Source organism: Phalacrocorax aristotelis, chromosome 3 (genome assembly GCF_949628215.1).
Source record: "Phalacrocorax aristotelis chromosome 3, bGulAri2.1, whole genome shotgun sequence".
Classification (NCBI taxonomy): domain Eukaryota; kingdom Metazoa; phylum Chordata; class Aves; order Suliformes; family Phalacrocoracidae; genus Phalacrocorax; species Phalacrocorax aristotelis.
Window position 1 is genome coordinate 108,015,186 of NC_134278.1, and position 19,062 is coordinate 108,034,247.

At 38.9% G+C, this 19,062-nt stretch overlaps 1 protein-coding gene across 2 annotated transcripts in view; it reads left to right on the plus strand.

Annotated features, from left to right (window-relative positions):
• Positions 1 to 19,062, plus strand: part of EML4 (EMAP like 4) — a 161,075-nt gene that overhangs the window by 18,982 nt on the left and 123,031 nt on the right. The window contains exon 1 of one of the 2 annotated variants that reach the window (XM_075089016.1): positions 18,700 to 18,888. The exons of the other annotated variant lie outside the window; for it this stretch is intronic. Within the exon in view, the coding sequence (XP_074945117.1) occupies positions 18,864 to 18,888 (25 nt within the window). The 5' untranslated portion in view covers positions 18,700 to 18,863. Of the gene's footprint in view, positions 1 to 18,699; positions 18,889 to 19,062 lie in introns of those variants that run through there. 2 annotated transcript variants of the gene reach the window in all.

The window sequence follows — 19,062 nt, forward strand, 5'->3', positions numbered from 1 at the left end:
TTTCCTCCACTTCTTCCCTTCCTTCTCCTTGTCACACCATCCTCAAAAAAAGGTGTGTGAAAAGAGTGACCAGGTGCTCCCATCTTGGGAATGGATTTTCCTTTACAAAGCCTTCTGAAAAAGGTGGTTATGTAGCATTAGGCTACATCATCGTGTAATTTCAAAAATCATATATAAACAAATGTGTTACTGTTTTTTGAACCAAACCAACCCCAATCTTGAATGCAGCTAATGAAATAATTATCTCACTTGATTATCATTATTTGTCTAGCTGTCCTTGTTAAAACAGTTATGCATACATTCCAGATGAGAAATTGTATTTTAATTTGGTTTTACTGTGGCTGTGTGCTAAAAGGAAAAAAAGTCGTCAATCTAATTCAGTCTCTTAGCATGTTTTATGGAAATAGGCTCAAATTAGTGAATTAATAACTTTTAAGTTAATATTTCTTTTACGAGACCAATTTGCAAACCCCATATTCTAAGGCTAGTATGTTGTGGAGCAGCAATCACAAGAAAGTTGAATAAGTATCAGATTACAGAATTTTCCTACGTTAAAAATATGACCATATGTGCCTTTGAATAATTCCAGATGGAAGGCTGCTGATTTATAATTTGTTGGTTAGGATTTAATTTCTTCAGAATTTTTTTTTGTAAACAAGCCAATCCATAGGTGTATTACAAACAGAAGAAAATAAAGGAATGAATTTGGTTTGCTAGGTGTATAAATCTAAACTTTTCACCTATTCCTTCTCTCCTCCCACCCTCCAAAATTTTGGTTGCATAACTGAGCTACCAGGGGTGTATCAGGTTTAGATTGGTTGTATAGACCTTTACATCCCTAAGTGATCACATTTTACAGTATGATCATTTTTTTTACCATGTATTTTTAAGAAGCATATTGAGATGCTTATCGAGAGCATTCCCAGAGTGAATGTGAAACCTTTCAAATAAAAAGGCAAATATTTGAGAAAGTTACAAAACTGTGAAAACAATGTTATAATGGAAATTGTTCTGCACCCTTGCCTCTGGCTGCCGACACTAGTGTACCCTGCAACTGCTTTTGAAAGAAACATACTCTGAGAGCTTGCCAGCTTATTCTCTCTAATGTTTCCCTTTTTTTTTTTTTTTTTAAAAAAAAAGGCATTTTGTATTTATCAGATCATTTCAAAGACACTTTTGTTACAAAAGGAACCTTAGAAATAGGCATAGCTTTGTCCATGTTGTAAAACATGGTTAAATATCAGTCTCAATAATTGCAGCTGCACTTTCCTGGTAAGGTGAGGAAAATGCAATTTTAGGTTATAGTTAAGGAAGTCTTGATTGTTCCTGTATCTGAGGTCACTTGGGACTCCCTTGCTTCAGGAGTGCTTTGTAGAAATCCTCCAGTGCTCTTACCTTCCTGCCCTGGGCAACCTGATCACTTGACCCCCATGGGGAATGTCTCAACCACATTTCAGGTCCTTATTACTCCTTGTTTGCTTATTCTTTATGATAAGGCAGTAGGATATTCCAAGGTAATTCAGGATGATGATTGCAGTTCTTACTATGCGTTTCTGTCTGTGTTTTCCTTGGATTTTTTAATTTACTACTTCCTCACCCAGTTTTAACAGTATTTTTTGAGTCCGTATTGTAGAAAACAGTAACTATACCCACGTCAATAGACTCTTTATTTTTAATTTCACTCAGAGTGTCACATGGGGTCCGTGTGTGACCTCTTAATAACACAGATGATGGGCTTGGCATCAAAAGTGCCTGCTCTAGGTTGCTTTTTCCTCTTCATCCTCCCTTATTTTATTTCTGCTGCCACAGTCAAATTTCTGGAGTTTAAGGAAGGCTATGTACTGTATTTACTTCATAGCAGAGGAAGGTATAGGATTTAGTCTTGGCCATGGCAATTATATTCTCAATTATATTCTCAAAAAAATGAGAATATCTGGAAAACTCATTTTCATGGCTGAGAACTTTATCCTTCTTTTATTATTTCTTGGGGCGAAAAATAATGTTTATTGATTATTCAGGAATCATGTGAAGTATAAAATAGGGCTTTCAGATCCTTGTGGCTTTTAAGTCTTTGTTAACCTTGCTCTATGACTTTCAACTGGTCATTAAGTAAAGAGGTTCCTCATATGCTTTGGTGAGGTATTAGCTGTTTATGTCTGTAAAATGTGGGTTTTCTTTGTGTGATATAAGAAAAGAGTTTTGTGGTGTCCTTTTTACAATAAATGTAAATGTGAAAGTGAGCATTTTTTTTAAATCAGGTCAGTTTCAACCAATGTTAACAAGTATGTGCGATTTAAGAGAGAAATCATCTTGATTTCTCAAGACCATCATATCTTGTATCATCTTCGTGGAAGAGTGCAACTTGAGTAAAATAGTTTCTGGAGTACAGAACCTACAGTACAGTGCTATTTCTGAAATACCACTAGGAAAGAGGCCAGGATTAGAAGGAAAGCAAAATTTAGCAGTATGGAGGACTAGGACTGCTAATGGTAAGCATTTTCTCATGCTTGTCACTGTACTGTTTTTATGCAGCAGTCTTTTAAAACGTTCAGAAGAGGCAAAACGTGATGTGCCTTTTTGGGCTCAAGTATTTTGTGGTCATCTTTATCTGTGGCTTAAACTTTTTTTTTGTTAAAATCCTATATTTTAAAGGGTTTTGTCACTTTTCTATGAAACTTTTGCCGTGGCCCTTCAGCATCTTAGCTGAAAACAGTTCTGTGTAGCTAGATATTCCTGTTGACTGGCTTGTTATCTCATTCTGTGTGTAAGTTTAAATATGTTCACAAGCCCTTGCATATAGGGAGGAGGATATTTCCATGCAGTTTTGAGAAACCAAGGAATGAATGAGCTTTTGCAATATTAGACTTATTTGCAAGGTTGCTGTTCTAAGAACTCCCTCGGAAATGCTGCTTTGCAAATTAAATCCTGTTTACTGTTCAATTAATTCTAAAATGAAAGTTGACTGACTTGATGAGCAACTAACCTGGAAAACTTGCTGTGACATGTAAAGTGGTTAATGTATACAGTGCAGTGTTCTTTGCATGCATTTTTAAATTTTTAAAGTAGCATATATAGCAGCACCAAAGCACCATCTGGCATTTTTTTAAGCTCTGTGATCGTTCCTCTTCATCAGGGTTTCAGGAAGACACTGTCACCACACCCACCAGCAGCTCCCTCTTCTCTGGGGACTCCTTTTCCTTGTGTTTCCTACGGTGTCTGAAGGATTCAGCTGTTCAGAAGCATTTGTTTGACTTGACTCGTTCTAAGAGGTGACAGGATTTTGCTTGAGAGTCGTAAGCCCTTGAGCAAAACTTGCAAGCTGACAAAATCTGCCAGTGTGTGCCCTTGCAAGGGATGGGGGGCTGGTGGGTGGGGGTTGTGCACCTAAGATCTTGGAGTACCTTAGGACAGAAACTGTGTTTTGGAGCAGAGGTGTGTAGATCGTTCAGTTATGTCAGCACCAATTTTCTGTGCAGAGCATGAGGAAGATGCTGTGGGGTAGGTGTGTAGAAAGCTTAAAAGATGGCTGAACCAGTTACATTCAGCCTTTCTACAGAAATTGCCTTTGAGCAGAAATCGCGCATGAAGAGCACAGGCTCATGTGGAAGTAATTTGCTGGAGCGATGAGAAATTAAAATTTGGAAAAAAGAAAGGTGATGCTGTAACAGGAGGTGCAGTTGCCTCCCCCAGCATACCCTTCCACACAAACAAATGGTGTTCCTTCAGGTGAAGAGTGGGCTAGGAGAAGACAAAAGACATATCTCTAAGAAAGCACCTAAACATTTTATTAATATACTATATTAATCTATGTAAAACTGAAGATGTGTGGAGGAGAGGATGCATTAGGAGCTATCACAAAGCATTGTCAATGCATTCCTAAAGGGAGATGGCAGAGGTTACTTTTATTTATTTTAAGAAATAAAAATTGAAGGAATACCAAATATTATTACAAATATGAGATCCATGTGCTCCTCTCCTACAGAGCAAAATTTGTTATATAAGTATGGATTCTCTTAATATGTAGTAAGTTTTAAGCTATGCAAATCATATGTTGTCTCATTTCTGTGTAGTCTGGGTTGCCACAGGTGACTGCAATAACCAAAATGTGTTGAAAGATAAAGTTATGCATTGCATAAAAATCTAGAGTATTGTTGAATGACAGAATTTTGTGAAACAGTTAATTTCTTCATAGAGAAGTTCCTCTGGGTTACTCAGAAAACATGCTATGGCTTTTGACACAGATACATTTATAAATGGATAATATTCGGTCTGGATGGCACCTATTGATTAATTTGCCCTTTCTGTATGGGTGTGTTTGAAATTTTTGTTTTGAGACCTCTTTAGAGGAAAATGGTAGATATGTTCTTGATTCTGCAAAGAGTTGAGGCACCCGAATGAAATGGCAAACAGGAATGGTTGTAACTGTTTAAAAATTAATTGTAGGCAGGTGTTCTCAGGCTAAAATTCTTAGATATATAGAAATGTACTGTGAAATATTTCAGGTTTTCGTTTCTCTTACTGGCTTGCTTGGGGAAGAGTGGCTGGAAAGCTGCGTGGAGAAGGACCCTGGGTGGTGTTGACAGCTGGCTGAACACAAGCCATCAGTGTGCCCAGGTGGCCAAGAAGGCCAACGGCATCCTGGCTTGTATCAGGAATAGTGTGGCCAGCAGGAGCAGGGAAGTGATCGTGCCCCTGTACTCGGCACTGGTGAGGCCACACATCAAATATTGTGTTCCATTTTGGGCCCCTCCGTACAAGAAGGACACTGAGTTGCTGGAGCGTGTCCAGAGAAGGGCAACGAAGCTGGTGAATGGTCTAGAGAGGAAGTCTTATAAAGAGAGGCTGAGGGAACTGGGCTTGTTTAATCTGGAGGAGGCTGAGGGGAGACCTTATTGCTCTCTCCAGCTACCTGAAAGGAGGTTGTGGAGAGGTGGGTGTTTGTCTCTTCTCCCAAGTTACTAGTGATAGGATGAGAAGAACTGGCTTCAGGCTGCATCAGGGGAGGTTTAGATTGGATATTAGGAAGAATTTCTTCACTGAGAGAGTGGTCAGGCATTGGCACAGGCTGCTCAGAGAGGTGGTGGAGTCACCATCCCTGGAGGTATTTAAAAGTCATGTAGATGTGGCACTTCAGGGCATGGTTTAGGAGGCACGGTGGTATTGGGTTGACGGTTGGACTTGATGACCGTAGAGGTCTTTTCCAAACTTAATGATTCTATGATTCGATGGATTAGACAATGGTTTCTCCAACTTTTTTTGCTGGTCTAATCTGATTACTTTAGTTGTCCAAATAAGAAAATCTTGATTGACACAAGGAGACCTCAGGGGGACAAGAGAGCGTAATCGTACAATTATGTTTTCTTGATATTTTTAGTAGACGCATGTAAACCTATAATCTGTATAACCTTCCTAGTTTAATGAACTGTGATATCAATATCAGATGTGATTACATACTTTCTTCAAATGTCTAAATGGTTATTCCATTTTTCTCATTTTTTCTGAATGACTTAACCAGATGAATCTATTTAAATCCTGAATTTTTGATGCCACAGTATCTTGAGTCATGAAGTGTGACTCATTCACTCAGACTGCATTTTTGTAAATGACACTTGACAATCCAGCAGACAGGAATTTAGAAACTGGTAAGTGTTGGCATCTTCAGTCACTGACTGAACTCTGCCACGCTTGCTCTCTCAAAGGGTTTTTGTGTTCTGAGTTTGTTTTTTTTTTCCTCACCTTATATCTGTACATACAGGGCATATTATTTGCCTGTTAGCTAACTTGCAGACATATGTTAATTGGGTTATTTTTGTGTTTATTTCTTTGCAACCAGGGAGCTAGCAAAACCTGTTGGAATTAATGTGTATTTGCACATTGCTTACATTACTGGTGTAGGTGGTTTTGCTTTGCATCAACGTAACACAGGCTAAAACTGTTAATTTGCAACTCGGCAGGAATGGTGAGGAGTTCAGCATTTAACATCTTTCCCTTGTTTTTGACAGCATTCCTGCAGTACCTATTCAACACATTTGAATGTACTCCTTTCATCAGATGTCTCTTAGGGTTTTGGTCAGTGAAACAGGGAATCTTCCTAATAATGAAAGAATTTTCCTCTCCTCTTCCATTCTTTTTTTGTGTTCCCCCCCCCCCCCCCTTTTCTTACATGTGTGCTTGTATAAATTGCACCCAGCTTGGTATCTTTTTGTACTGCTCACACAGAAACTCTTAAAATAGAGGCTATGTTTTCCAAATGTAAGAATTGACAGTCTTACTAATGGTTGAGTACCCTCTCTGCAGCATGTCTCAACCTCAATTTTTTTATTACAGATCTTTTAGTGCATAAATTCTCCAGTATTTTAACTTCTAAAGTGATTTTCACTCAAGCATCTCTTACTCTATTCTCGTTGGTAGACTTTCTGTTGTGAGGACTGTCCACCAATGTAAATCAGTTATTGCCACAGACTTCACTGAAGAAGTTTTTTCAACATGCACAACAAAAGCACAGCGGGCCAGATCCACTTCACAGGGTTCTGTTGATTAAGATCAGCTGAATTTCTGGCCCAGCATGTCCAGTGCTCTCAATTCCCAAACATAGCCATACTGGCTCTGTGAGACACCAGGAGGACATTTATATTGGAGGAAAGTTTGTTGTATCAGCTGTGGTACAGAAAATCTTCTTTCCCTGGGCTGTTTGTTACAGATTTTTTCTAATTGTGACTTTGGCTATCTATCAGATGTTTCTATTTAAACAAACAAGTTTCTTCCCCAAGTTTTTGTGGGGATGATCTGCAATGAAGTACTTCTAGCTGAGACAAAATGGGTGATATGTACATATTTAGTGACATCAGGATTTGTTCAAATGAATAATTGAATTGTGACTTTAGAGTAGGATATAGTGGGAATAAAACAGTGGAGAGCATCTTAAAAAAGAAAATTTCCATTCCATAACACTTATCTTTTGTCCCAGCTGTTTGTTCCCCTTCAAGTCAAGTCCATACTACCATCATCTGTACTACCTGTGACTGTTGATTGAGGGTGAGCCACAAAAAGGCATATAAGGTACAAGTCTTTATGTACAGATATGTCAGAAAAACTATGTGCTTGCATTTCTAGATTTGCCACCCATCTCCCCTACCCCTTTCCTGTGAGTTCCTATGAGCATTTTGGAGCATCTGATGACAAGGGTATGTCAAAAGGCTGTAGAGTAGATCATCTATTCTTGCATTTTGGCTGTTGGTACATTTTGGCTTGCTGATATATTACATTTGTAATCCTATACTGTGCATGCCCTCCTAGAATAGATCATAGACTCACTGGAAAATGTAGGTTGGAACCTCTGGAGGCAGTCTAGTCCAACAACCCCCAGCCCCAGCAGTGCTGGCTTCAAAGACAGATCATATTACTTGGGGTCTCGCTCCAGTTGAATTTTGAATATCTCCAAGGATGGAAAGGCTACACCTTTGGATAAAAAGGAAAAAAAAGTCCTCAGTGAGGGTGGTTAAGAGCTGAGTTGGAGTTTCCCTTGTTGCAACCTGTGATGCTTGCCTCCTGCATGCCCCTTCTCTGTGCACCTCTGGAAAGGGTTTGACATGCTCCTCTTGATAGCCCCTGCCCACCAAGGTAGTGAAGGGTAGAGTTGGATCCCAGTTCTCACAGTCTGTGCTCATGCATGATGTGCTGCAGCCTCCTTATTGTCTTAATGGCCCTCCACTGCTTTCTCTCCAGTTGGACTATCTGCACTCTATTAGGGAACCCCAAACTGAACATATGTCTAGCTGCCCCCCAGAAGGGAATAATCGTTTCTGCCAACCTGTTGGCTGCACTTTCGCTCATACGGACCAGTGCGTGGTGAGCCTTGGTAGCTGCAAGGGTGCCCTGCTGATCCCTGGAGACTTTGTTCACCTGCATCCCCAGCTCCTTTCTGCTGGTCATCCCAGCCTGCACTGCTGTGTGGGGTTATCCTGGCACTGCTGCAAGACTGAGTTTGTCTTTGCTGAATATTGTTATACTTCTGTCAAGCCGGTCTTCCAATTTCTCCTGATGCTGGGGAGTGGCATCTCTCTAGTCCCGCCCCGCCATTTTGGTCCCCCAGTTTGATGTCATCCACAAAGAGGGTGAGGGTATGTCCATCCCATTGACCAGGTGAAGCACTATCTGTTCTATGAGGCATCTTGATGAATGAACATTAATTTTCATTATGCCACAACTGACTTTTATTATCAAATTTAATGGTCAGAACATCCCCTGCAAAAGAAAATTTGGTGCCAGACATCAGAACTAGTGTTCTGGAAAGGAGCAAAACATTGTTATTGAAAGGTTATATATGATTTTTTTTGTCCTAAGTGTTGATACAAGTTGTTTGAATTTTATAGTAAGACTCTGAAACACCTTCTCTCCGAAGAGCCCCTTTCCCTTTCCCTTTCCCTTTCCCTTTCCCTTTCCCTTTCCCTTTCCCTTTCCCTTTCCCTTTCCCTTTCCCTTTCCCTTTCCCTTTCCCTTTCCCTTTCCCTTTCCCTTTCCCTTTCCCTTTCCCTTTCCCTTTCCCTTTCCCTTTCCCTTTCCCTTTCCCTTTCCCTTTCCCTTTCCCTTTCCCTTTCCCTTTCCCTTTCCCTTTCCCTTTCCCTTTCCCTTTCCCTTTCCCTTTCCCTTTCCCTTTCCCTTTCCCTTTCCCCAAAACAAAACCAAAATCCTAAGAATTCTTGCAACAAATTTGGAAAAAATTCCATTCCAGGTATGAATTTATATAGCTGTGCATGGTACTAGAGATATTGATTTGTCAAATATAAAGGAGGCTGTGGAGATGCATTAACCTTTTATTCTTAAACACTTGAGTTTGCTGGAACACAGAATAAAATCATGATCCGTTGCTGCAGGTGCTGGAGGTATAGATTGATGCCAACAGAAGTGCTTATAATAAAGAGAATGCCTTCAGTTTTGAGTAAAAGCCTGTTCACCATACCTTGAGGAGTAGTCGCTTTCCTAAAAATAATCTGCTGTCAAATACAGAGAAGTGGTGAGAGCTATCAACCTGCAGCCTAGTTTACCTAGTAAACTAGGAAATCTTACTAGGAAGAAACTGGAAGATGTGTGATGATGTTTTGTTTTTTAAAATTATTTATTTTTATTTTTGACAGTGGAAAGTGAGTGGGTTTTTCTCCCCCTCTCTACATGTTGCCTGCCTGAAGCTCATCTTGTTGTGGTTGAATGTGGAATTGGGCAGTGAGTTGCTGGAAGGAGCTGCAAGTTCACTTTTAACTGCTGTTGCAGCAAGGGAGGACTTTGGTGTTGGGGAAAATGGGTCAGGGTTTTGAGAGGGAAAAGCACATGTACGGTTGGGAATTTACCTTATGATGCCGCAGGCAGAAATAGTTTATTCTGTTTTCACTATATGTAATCACTGGAGATCTTGGTCTTTGTAGTGACTTAGTCAAGGTCATGTGTAATCGTCAAGTTTCTGACACAAGTCCCTAACTGGTATGGAGAAGACTACTGACTTCTGAGCAGTTCTGTTGCTCATTGGGTACATGTGCCCCTGGGTATAACCCTTCATTTGCAGTTATAAAGGTGTTTAAAATATCTTGGTTTTTCAATATGATTGAAATTTAAAAATCAAGTTAATTTTGGAGAATATAATTGCTATTCTAATAATCAGTAGTAATCTCGTAATTACTTTGCAGCTGCATCAGTTTGAGGAACACTTGCACTGAGCTTTCGGTTAATTTGCCTTTTGTGCTGTTAGAAATAAGCACAAAAAAAGTTGTGATAAAAATCTGACCCTGATCTGTAAGTTTGTTGGATGGAACTAGTGGGGTTGAGTATGGACAGCAGTTTGACTGGATGAACCAACGGTGGCGATGAGATCCAAAACTTGCAATTTTTCATCCCACAGCTTTGTAAGAAATTCCAGAGGAAGAAACTATTGGGTTGCGTGGGGGGTTTTCACACACTATTTTTTTAAAACGGAAGTATAGTTGAGGGCACTGTCAGCATGAGAGCTTAGGTTTTTTTTACTGACAGCATCACATTCATGCTAAATAGAGGTCTTTAATCAAAAACCGATTTAGATTGGTGAAAATATACCTGGAACTTGTGTATGTGATACTGTGTAGAACACGTTATCAGATAATGATGTTGAAGTTCTGCTCTTTCACTAAGCTTTTTGATATTTTTTTCCCCCGATGAAATAAACAGCACGGTACAAACATTGTACCCTTTTTGTCAGTTCCATAGCTTGAAATCTTAGTAGCAGTTTTGAGAAAGACAATTGCTAGAATCTTTTATTGTGATCCTCCAACAACACCCTAGTATCTCACAAGATACTGAGCCTTAAATGCGTGCTTCTGATTACATACGTTTTTTTTTTTTTTTTCCTGAGGCTGTCATGTAGCTTTCTGTTTGGGGTTCGGGTTTATTTGAGGGGGGATGTGTGTTTGTTTTTTGAGGGGGTGGGTCTTTTTAGTAGCTGGTGTTCTTGTAGATAAGAGGTTAGGGGTTTCGGGGGTGGGTTTGTTTTGGTTTGGTTTTAGCTTTGCATAATTTCAGTGGATTCTGTGGTTTAGGCAGGTATAAGGCTGTGGATTCTAACTAAAGCACTTGAGCTCTGAAAACATCAGACTATAATACGTTGTCAGGAAGAAAGCTGGTGATGAATCTAATATGAATTTTGAGCTTGTTTTTGTTATGAGCTGCTGAAACAGAAAGGAAAAGTTTGTGTGTTGTTTTGGAACTGAGATTTGCTGCTTTCCTGTTATGCAGTGGTCTCACCCGAGATTGTCTAAAGCCAATTCTGTAATGCAGAAACTTTTGGGGTTTTCTGTTGTATGGATGCAGCAGATCTGGAGCGGTTGTTCAGTCCATAACTGCATTATATTTTAGGTTCAGTGAACATCATGGTAGAAGAAGGAGAAAATTTCTGCTGGGGGCAGAAAGCTAGAATGGAAAAATATTATTTTCTTTGTTACATGAAGGGATGCCCAGAAATTGTCAGAAGAAATGGGAGCATAGCTAGAGTTAAAATGAAAGAATAAATGGAATTAAAAACAAGGTCGGAGCTGAAATCAAAGGCAATTTAAGAAATCTCATCACTGGCTTCTGTATGATCAGTCCCCAAGATTCATCTAATTAGATAATTCAGCCACTTTTACCACAAAGCAAAAGAAAAATGCAGAAGTTCCCACTACTTTCCTGAATGTTTGTTTCCCCTAGCGGATTTAAAGTCCTGACTGAAGTTTGCTCTGTGTGTGTATTTATGCGTGCATCCATATAAATAAAATCCAAACTGCAAATTATACTTTGTAGCATCAGAACTGAAGAACTGGAAATCTCCCTTGGTGATGCACTGGCCTTTTCTCCCTGTGCCATCTCTTGCTGTACTCCATCCCTCTGCTCCCCTGGCTCTGCTGCTGCATTTTCTTATTTACCCCCCGCAGGCAGGTGCTTATAACAACTTGCTGGCAGGGACCGACAGTTTTTTTCCTCTTTGTTGGCGGGATTTGGTGAGATCACATGGGTATTTGCTCCAGGAGCTGGGAAACTGCATTGCAATCTGTTCCAGTTAGGTTTTTGTGAGTAATCGGGAGTTCCTCATATCTGTATTGTCTTAAGGTTTTCTATTGTTAATTGATTCAGTTGCATGAAGCTGTGACAGTTATGATAAGCCTTATCGTTTTTACTTCCAGTTAAATATTTATAAGGTGTGAATTTCACTGTATGTGGCTTGAAAGTCAGATGGCGAGTCTCTGGATGTATTTGTTTAACCATCTGTAGCCAAGTACAATTAGCATGTACTGTAAGGGCAGTGGTAATTATCTTGTCTAGTAAGCATGCAGAATTCTTTCTTACTGGAAGATTATTTAAGTATTCCCTTGGTGTAGCTTGGGGCAGCAGGAAGGTGGATCCCCATGCTAAAAATAATAAAGGAAGATGTGCATTTATGTGTTGCATCAGTTTTCAGCAAGCTTAAAATAATGTCTTGTGCAAGAACATGCCTCCTTCAGCTGATGCTCTAAAGACTATTGACAAGTTTAACTTCTGTGAACAACCACCCCCCCCACACCCACTCCCCCTGTACTCACACAGAAATAGTTAATACGGAGAAATCTGTGTTCACCATTCAGGTTATAAAATAACTCATCCATTTTTATGTGTTGTTCTAACTTAAGTAGTGTCTGCACTTCAGGTACAGATTAAATTGCGCTAAGGAAAGGAAATCTGTAAATAAAAAGAATCTGTAAATATTATCGAATGGTGCAAGTAAAAGGTGACTTTAACTGTCTTGGGGCAAAACAAGTTTGCAGTTTCTCACTGAATAAAGAGGCTAGTGGTTTGTTTACATGGAAAAGAAGAGGTAGTTATCTTTAACTAAAATACAGTATTTTGACTGATTTTTCACGAGCCCTGGTCTAATTAAATAAGTGCTTTCTGAAAAGGTTGTTAGGTGTCCGTGTACTTTCTTCAGTTTTTGTTCCTCAGGGAAGAGAACTGGATGTATAATGTGAAAAGGAATTTGGTGGAGTGGGGAGAGGGTTGGTGGGGTGTTTTTGTTTGACTGGGTTTTTTACAAGTGAAGTTATACATGGGTGTTTTGGCAGTTTTGGAGGCTTATTGCATTGCTTACTTTGGAAATGATGTAGTCTTATTGCCTGTTTACAGGGCAGGATAAAAAAAAAAATTAAAGAATAGGGTACAGGATGGGGGAGATTACTCTTGACACTGAAGAATTTCTAACCCGTAGCTTGCTGTTTAGGAAGAGAAAACTTGTAAAAAAGACGTTACTGTAATTTTTCCAAGTTGAAAAAATTGCTGCACTTGTTGATGTTTGGGTCAATACTGAAGTACAGCTTCTAATATCTTTTTATATTGGCAGTGGAGCAAAATAAACCCATTTCATGGAAAGACTCACTGTGAGCTTTTTTATTTTAACTTGACGTAACAGGACTGATCTGAAATAACATGTCTCTCTAATTGTGTGTGCTAGAGCCAGAATCTCTTGCTTGCAACTCTTGGAGATTCAGAAATAAACGCATCCTTCCTCAAATACTGATTATGCGTTACTGCATGTACTTGCTCATAGGTTGACTAAAGGAACCATAGCGTGAAATATCTTGTACAACTTCCACAGAGGCGCTTAAAAATAACTACACATTCATCTTTTCTGTTTTGCTTTAGTTGTAGAATACTATTTTTGTTCTCTGCTTCCCTGAGTTTTGTGTTTTGCTTCAGTATAGTTGATATTTAAAAAAAGAGCATAAATGGGTGTTCCAGTAGGCTAAGTAGTTATTGACCGAAACGTTTAAAGCTTAGCTTGGAGGTGTGAAATTAAAGTATAACTTCCATAAATGAACGGTCAGCTCCAATGTTTGAGACTTTTGTTTATTTTCTGCTGTTTCTCTCACTGTGATTTTCTTTTAGGTGTAAAGTGAAAATAATGGCATTGTTAAGAAGAAAAAGTAATGAAAATGAAAATGTCTCTGTTAAGATAGCCACGTACACACACAAGTGTGCATATGCTGTTTCCAAGCAGATGTTTACTTTCTGAGGCATCCATCCCTTCAGCTGGACCTCGTTTAGTGTGGTACATCACTCCTCAGTCCGGTGCTTCTCCTGTTTCTTCTAAAACAGACTTGAGTGACTGGTCTGTTGGAAATACACTGCAACTACATGTTCCAGTATAGGGTTACATTTGTTTGTACTGTACGTTACTTTGGGGAGGTACTGAATTGTATAATATGTGTGCTTGAAACAGCAGGATTACATTTAACTTGGAAGAGAAAAATTAGGAAGCTGAATAAAATGTTTTAGAGTATGATTATAATACTATAGAGGAGGCACGTTGCAGAAAACTAAACTTTTACCCAGGTGGGGGTTTTTTGCTTATGGTAAATGGAACATTTTCTCATACTTCATTCTGGTTAGCTGTAAGATTTTAAATCTCTTGGTTTTGAGAGACACTCTTCCTTTTTGTGTTTTACTACTCTGTGTTTCTTACAACCCTAAGCATGAAGGAGGACGACTTTTTCTTCTGGTAAAAGAACTATTTTATACAATTCTGCAATAAAAAGTATTCACTGGATTTTGGTAGTACATACTGGTCTGGAAAGATGAGCTAAGCTGCACAACGTGCTTTAACAGGTTTCTGCAGTTTTGAATGCCTGCCTTTTATATGCAGTAAGTACAGAGGCAGCTGACTGGGTTTGGCCAAGTTCTGCTACATCAGTTGTGATTATTGAAACTTAAATGTGTGTGGACTGTGATTTAAAACAAACAAACACCAATTAACATTTTAGAAAGATCTCTCCTATCTCCCCCCCTTTACTTATTTAAAGTGAAAGCAGATTAGTTCAGAGTCAAAAATGTTCTGAAAATCTCTGTGATAGACAAAGAAAACTAAGCCATGGTGTTTGTCTTCTTTACATATGAAAGTTTTTTCTAGATATTTTCCTAAATATAACATGCAAGAGTACTGCTGAAGTGGTAACCCTGAACTGGTAACTAATGCCATGCCCAAACAATCCCAGTGAATCTTGTGGAGGAAGGATTCAATTCCTGCCCTCCTACCCCTTCAGTCAGAAGTGTGCCATCAAAAATTTGACTTGGGAAGCAAAGAAACTTGAATAGTTTAAATTTAGGTCATAAAAGTTTCAGTAACATCCGGTCTCAGAAAGGATACATATGACTAGAGGGGAAAAAAAAAGACAAAAGGGAAGCAGGAAGGCCGAGTGGTACACCAAGGTTGAGTCAACAAAGGCCCTTCAGAAAAGGGGAATTCAACCCAAGCGAAACCAATACAGAAAGCCATAAAATACATCAGGCAAACATATGAGAAGGAAATCAGAAGGGTAATAAGTCTATGAAGCAGATGGTCTACTTTGTAATGCGTCACCTTACAAAAATAGGAAAGAAGTGAAATAGTTCCTTCTCCAATAGATAAAGGAAAAAATTAGGTGGGACTGTGGTGGTAAGTACTCTAGTTCTATGGGGGTTTTGGGTTTTTTTCCTTGTTAATAAGAATGTATTACTGTCAGGCTTTAGGATGTTAAATAAAAAGATGCTTAAGCTGGTGCATTGAAGCACAGCAACCTGTTGTGACCAGTTGGGTATGCTAAAGAATTCTGGTAGAATTTAAGGATGACGGGGTTGCCCTGTTCCAAACAGTCAGTTATTTAATTTGGTTAAGCTAGGCAGGTTTATGAAAAAATGCAGAGAAAGCTGATGAAGCAGCACGAATGAGGAGACACGGACAGCCCATTGGACTAAGAGGATTTACAGAGGCTTAATTACTGTCTTAATTTGTGAGAGAAGGGGGCACGACAAACCTGAGTTTACAGATAAAAGAGGATCTTGATATAAATTCTAAATTCAGAATTGGGCAACCAAATTTTAAGTACATGGAAGAAAATAGATTGCTTTATCTTAGTGGTCATCTGCAAGGGATCAATAGAAAAAAAGGGGGGTGGGGGAAGCGTATGAGACAATGGAAAGGTAGAACATCTCCTGTGAACAATGAACACTCAGTGAAACTAAATCCAAGGAAAAGGAAGTTAACTCCCACCCACTCTTTTTCCTTATCCTTGTTCTCACAGATTTAGTGTTTGTATTGAAATATATCCCCTTCGCAGGCTACTGAAGCTGAGAACTCTCCTGAGAATTGAGATGATTTAGACATAAATATGAGCAGCAAGTAGGAGGTGTTACAGTAAATAATCTATTTTTAGAAAACTGTAGAATTATAATGGTTTTGGGCATGAGCACATTTCAGAGGTGTTCAGAGGTTTTGTTTTTTCCCCTCCAGAAGAAAGCATCTCTGAATGAGTTATTAACATGAAGAAGCAAATGCTGTCCATTTTTAGAGATATGGTGCAGGTTAGATTCACGAGTAGTCTCACCCAATAGAATTTTTTTTTCTGAAGTACAGCTCTACCGCATGGGCAGCTTGTGACCTGAGTGTGTATCAGGTCCTCCTGAAATGGGAGGAGCATTTGTTTACTTCCTTTAAAAACAAACAAAAACAACAACCAAAAAAACCAAACCCGAAACAAAACCAAAAAAACACCAAACCAAAAGCCAAAAATTAAATGCTTTTATTTGTATGTTGCTTGACTTTTGCGTGGGAAAATCACCAGGAGCAACTTGTCTTGTGAACATACAAGTATCTTCTCTCCCACTTTTAGAAAGTTGGTACAAGGCTGTAGCCCTGATGGAGATGTCATGGGCTCTTAGTTCTGTGAATATAAACAGGAGTTGCTCTGGCTGGAAACTGAGCTGTCTTAGCAGTTCAAGTGCTTCCAAGCAGTAGTGACTGCTAGAGCCATGTTGCCTTCGTCTGCCCAAATCCGGCTACTTTGCAGCCACTGCTGTCACCAAGGGAAAGACTTGTGAGGAGTTGAGATCTGCCCTGTAGCACATGAATTTCTGTCTCAGGTATGCAAATAAAAATCTGAGGGCTCAGCAAAGACTGGTACAATAGAATCAATCTTGAAGTTGTCATATACAACTCTTCTCTTACTAAACAGAAGTCAGTGATGTCACGTTGGGCAAGTTGGATCTTCTTGTCACTCCTTGAAAATTCTGAGATCTTCTGTGAAGGTTCAAAACATGATGTAGAAATTATAAGCTGAATTTGTAGGACGTGGGCTGGCCATGCCTGCTGTTGTGGTACAGGGAGCTTCATAGTTTATGATTATGAAATAACCTTTTCTTTGGTGGTGAGGTTAAACCCTAACCAATTGCCATTAGAGAGCATCAAATGGAATGAAATATTTTTCAGAGGGGATTTAAACTTTATAATGTATTTAACAAGTATTTTCTCATTCACTGTGTGTTACAGAGCACATCTGCAAAGCAGTTTACATGCCTGTTGCCTTTATCCTGGATTTGTAACATTTTTCTTTTTTTTACCCCCAGGTACGTATGTCTAGATCCTTTAGGTGTGAATTGCTTGTGCAGATGTGTCCAAGTAGAAACCCCACACTTCAAAGTCTGTATGTTATGGATGTAATGTACTTTCTTGGGCATGAGGAGGCCTCATGTCAAAGTGTTATCTCAATAACATGTTCCTGAGGCTTGAGAAAGGAAGGTGCTTGAACTTTTCTGCTTAGGGGGAAAAAGCCCTTTTATTACTGTTTGGATGGAATTACAGGAGTTAATCATTGCTTGCGGGTGTACGTGTGTGGAGAGAGAATATGTTCATTGAAAGCAGTGAATCTACCAGTTCCAGTTGTTTTCTTCAGCCGTCTGTGCCCAGTGAGATCTACGAGTATGATTCTCCTGTGTTAGGTTCTTTGAAAGCATTTTTTAATCTAGTAACTGCTGGCAGTGTCTTATCAAAAACTCTTGAAATGTTTGGGTAGCGTTGTATCATCTGAAGGACAGTAAAGCTGAAGTGTAGTTGTGCATCCTGAAGTATAGTTAAATGTACTGAAGAACTAGACATGACAACTTGTACATTTGTCAAAGGCAAAAAAAACCCCCAAACCAGCAATCACATTTTCTTCATTATCACTGCGTATTCAGTTGGCAATATTCAGTTCACAGTAACTGAAGGAGGAACACGCAGGTGAATTAAAAGAAACTGCTGTTTTTAAAAATTGTGTAGGAAAGCCCATAGCAATACTCTCCACGCACCTGACCACCTTCAGTATGAGAACATACAGTGGTCGGTCTAGTCCAATCTCTTGTATTTAACTTCAGAGATCATCGGCTGATTTCAAGAAGATACAAAAGCTCCCTGCCAGGCAAATGTGGGATCATCTTCCTCCTTACTCTTAATAGAAGTTGTTTTAAATACTTAAGAAGGGTACTTTATATCTCTTCTAAAGCCTTTGTGCTGTTTTTTTTCTTTTGGTAATTTTGCCTGTAATGTCTGTTTTAAAAACTGTATTTTCTTTGAGGTTTTTTTTAATGCTTGCTTTTGTCAATAGTAATCTGAATGCATTTATTGCACTCCTGAAGAGACTAAGTGGCGTTTGTAGGAATGGTTGCAACTTTTGACTTGGCATTTGTTAAATATAAGTGTTTTTATTAATATGAATAGAACAATACTTGTAATTAGATATTCTGGTTTTAGGAGGAATATTGATATAGGTTACATAGCATTTATTAATAAATAAGGAAATGTTTCTTTTCCAAATATACATTTGCATTAGAGTTCCTAATAAAATGGAATTGTTTTTCCTGTTCTTAAAATTGTTTTGAAGGCAACATTTTCTTCTTTATTAAATCATTAAAACGAGACATGTAAATTTGTTTTACTTTGCCAAAGAAATGCAAAAATAATTTTTGTTGTAAGGAATGTTAAAAAAGAGGTGTAATAGAGAAGAATATGAACCTCTAAAATATTTATTGCCTTTTTAATGGATCTTTTTGTTCATGTTTATTTGTGGTCAGTTGGAAGGAAGTAAGCACGTTGCATCCTGCTAAGTGTGGAAGGCTTTAAATATGTATTGCTTGATGTTAACTTTTTTAAAACGTTACTTATGACTGACATGTCCTGGTGTAGTTTACTCTTCCCGCTAGTGACCTTGAAAGCACGTCTGTGCAATAATTGCTTATTGCTGGAACAAAAGATAGTTCTGTCTAATATTTGTTTGAATTCAGGAAGCTGTGTTTGCCAAAGTAAAATCTTGGTGACGCAACTATGTCAGGTTTCAGCAGCCACACCTCTGCTAAGCAGTTTCAAGTCTTCAGTTTTAACCTTTGTTCATAGCTATATTCCTTTTCCAGCAAAACATGAGGCAGTTTTCTTTCTTCCTTCTGCAGTGAAGCTGTGCTAAAGAAATACAGAGTTTCAGAGGAAAAAGCAGCAGCAAGTACTGTTGAGGTTTGCGGTAGTTTTGTGTTAAGGTAACTGGACGGCAGAAGGATAAATGGATTCTCTTCCCAATCATTGTGGTAAGGATAATGCTCAATATTCAGAAATGTTGCATGGTGTGGATGGTGTGGGCTTTGTAGAATAGGATTTCATAATGAGCTGTGACTGATATCTGAAAAACGATGTAGAAAGCTATAACTATGCTTCAGCTGCATTCCATTGCACAGGGATACTGGATCAGATTAAGTAGGTAC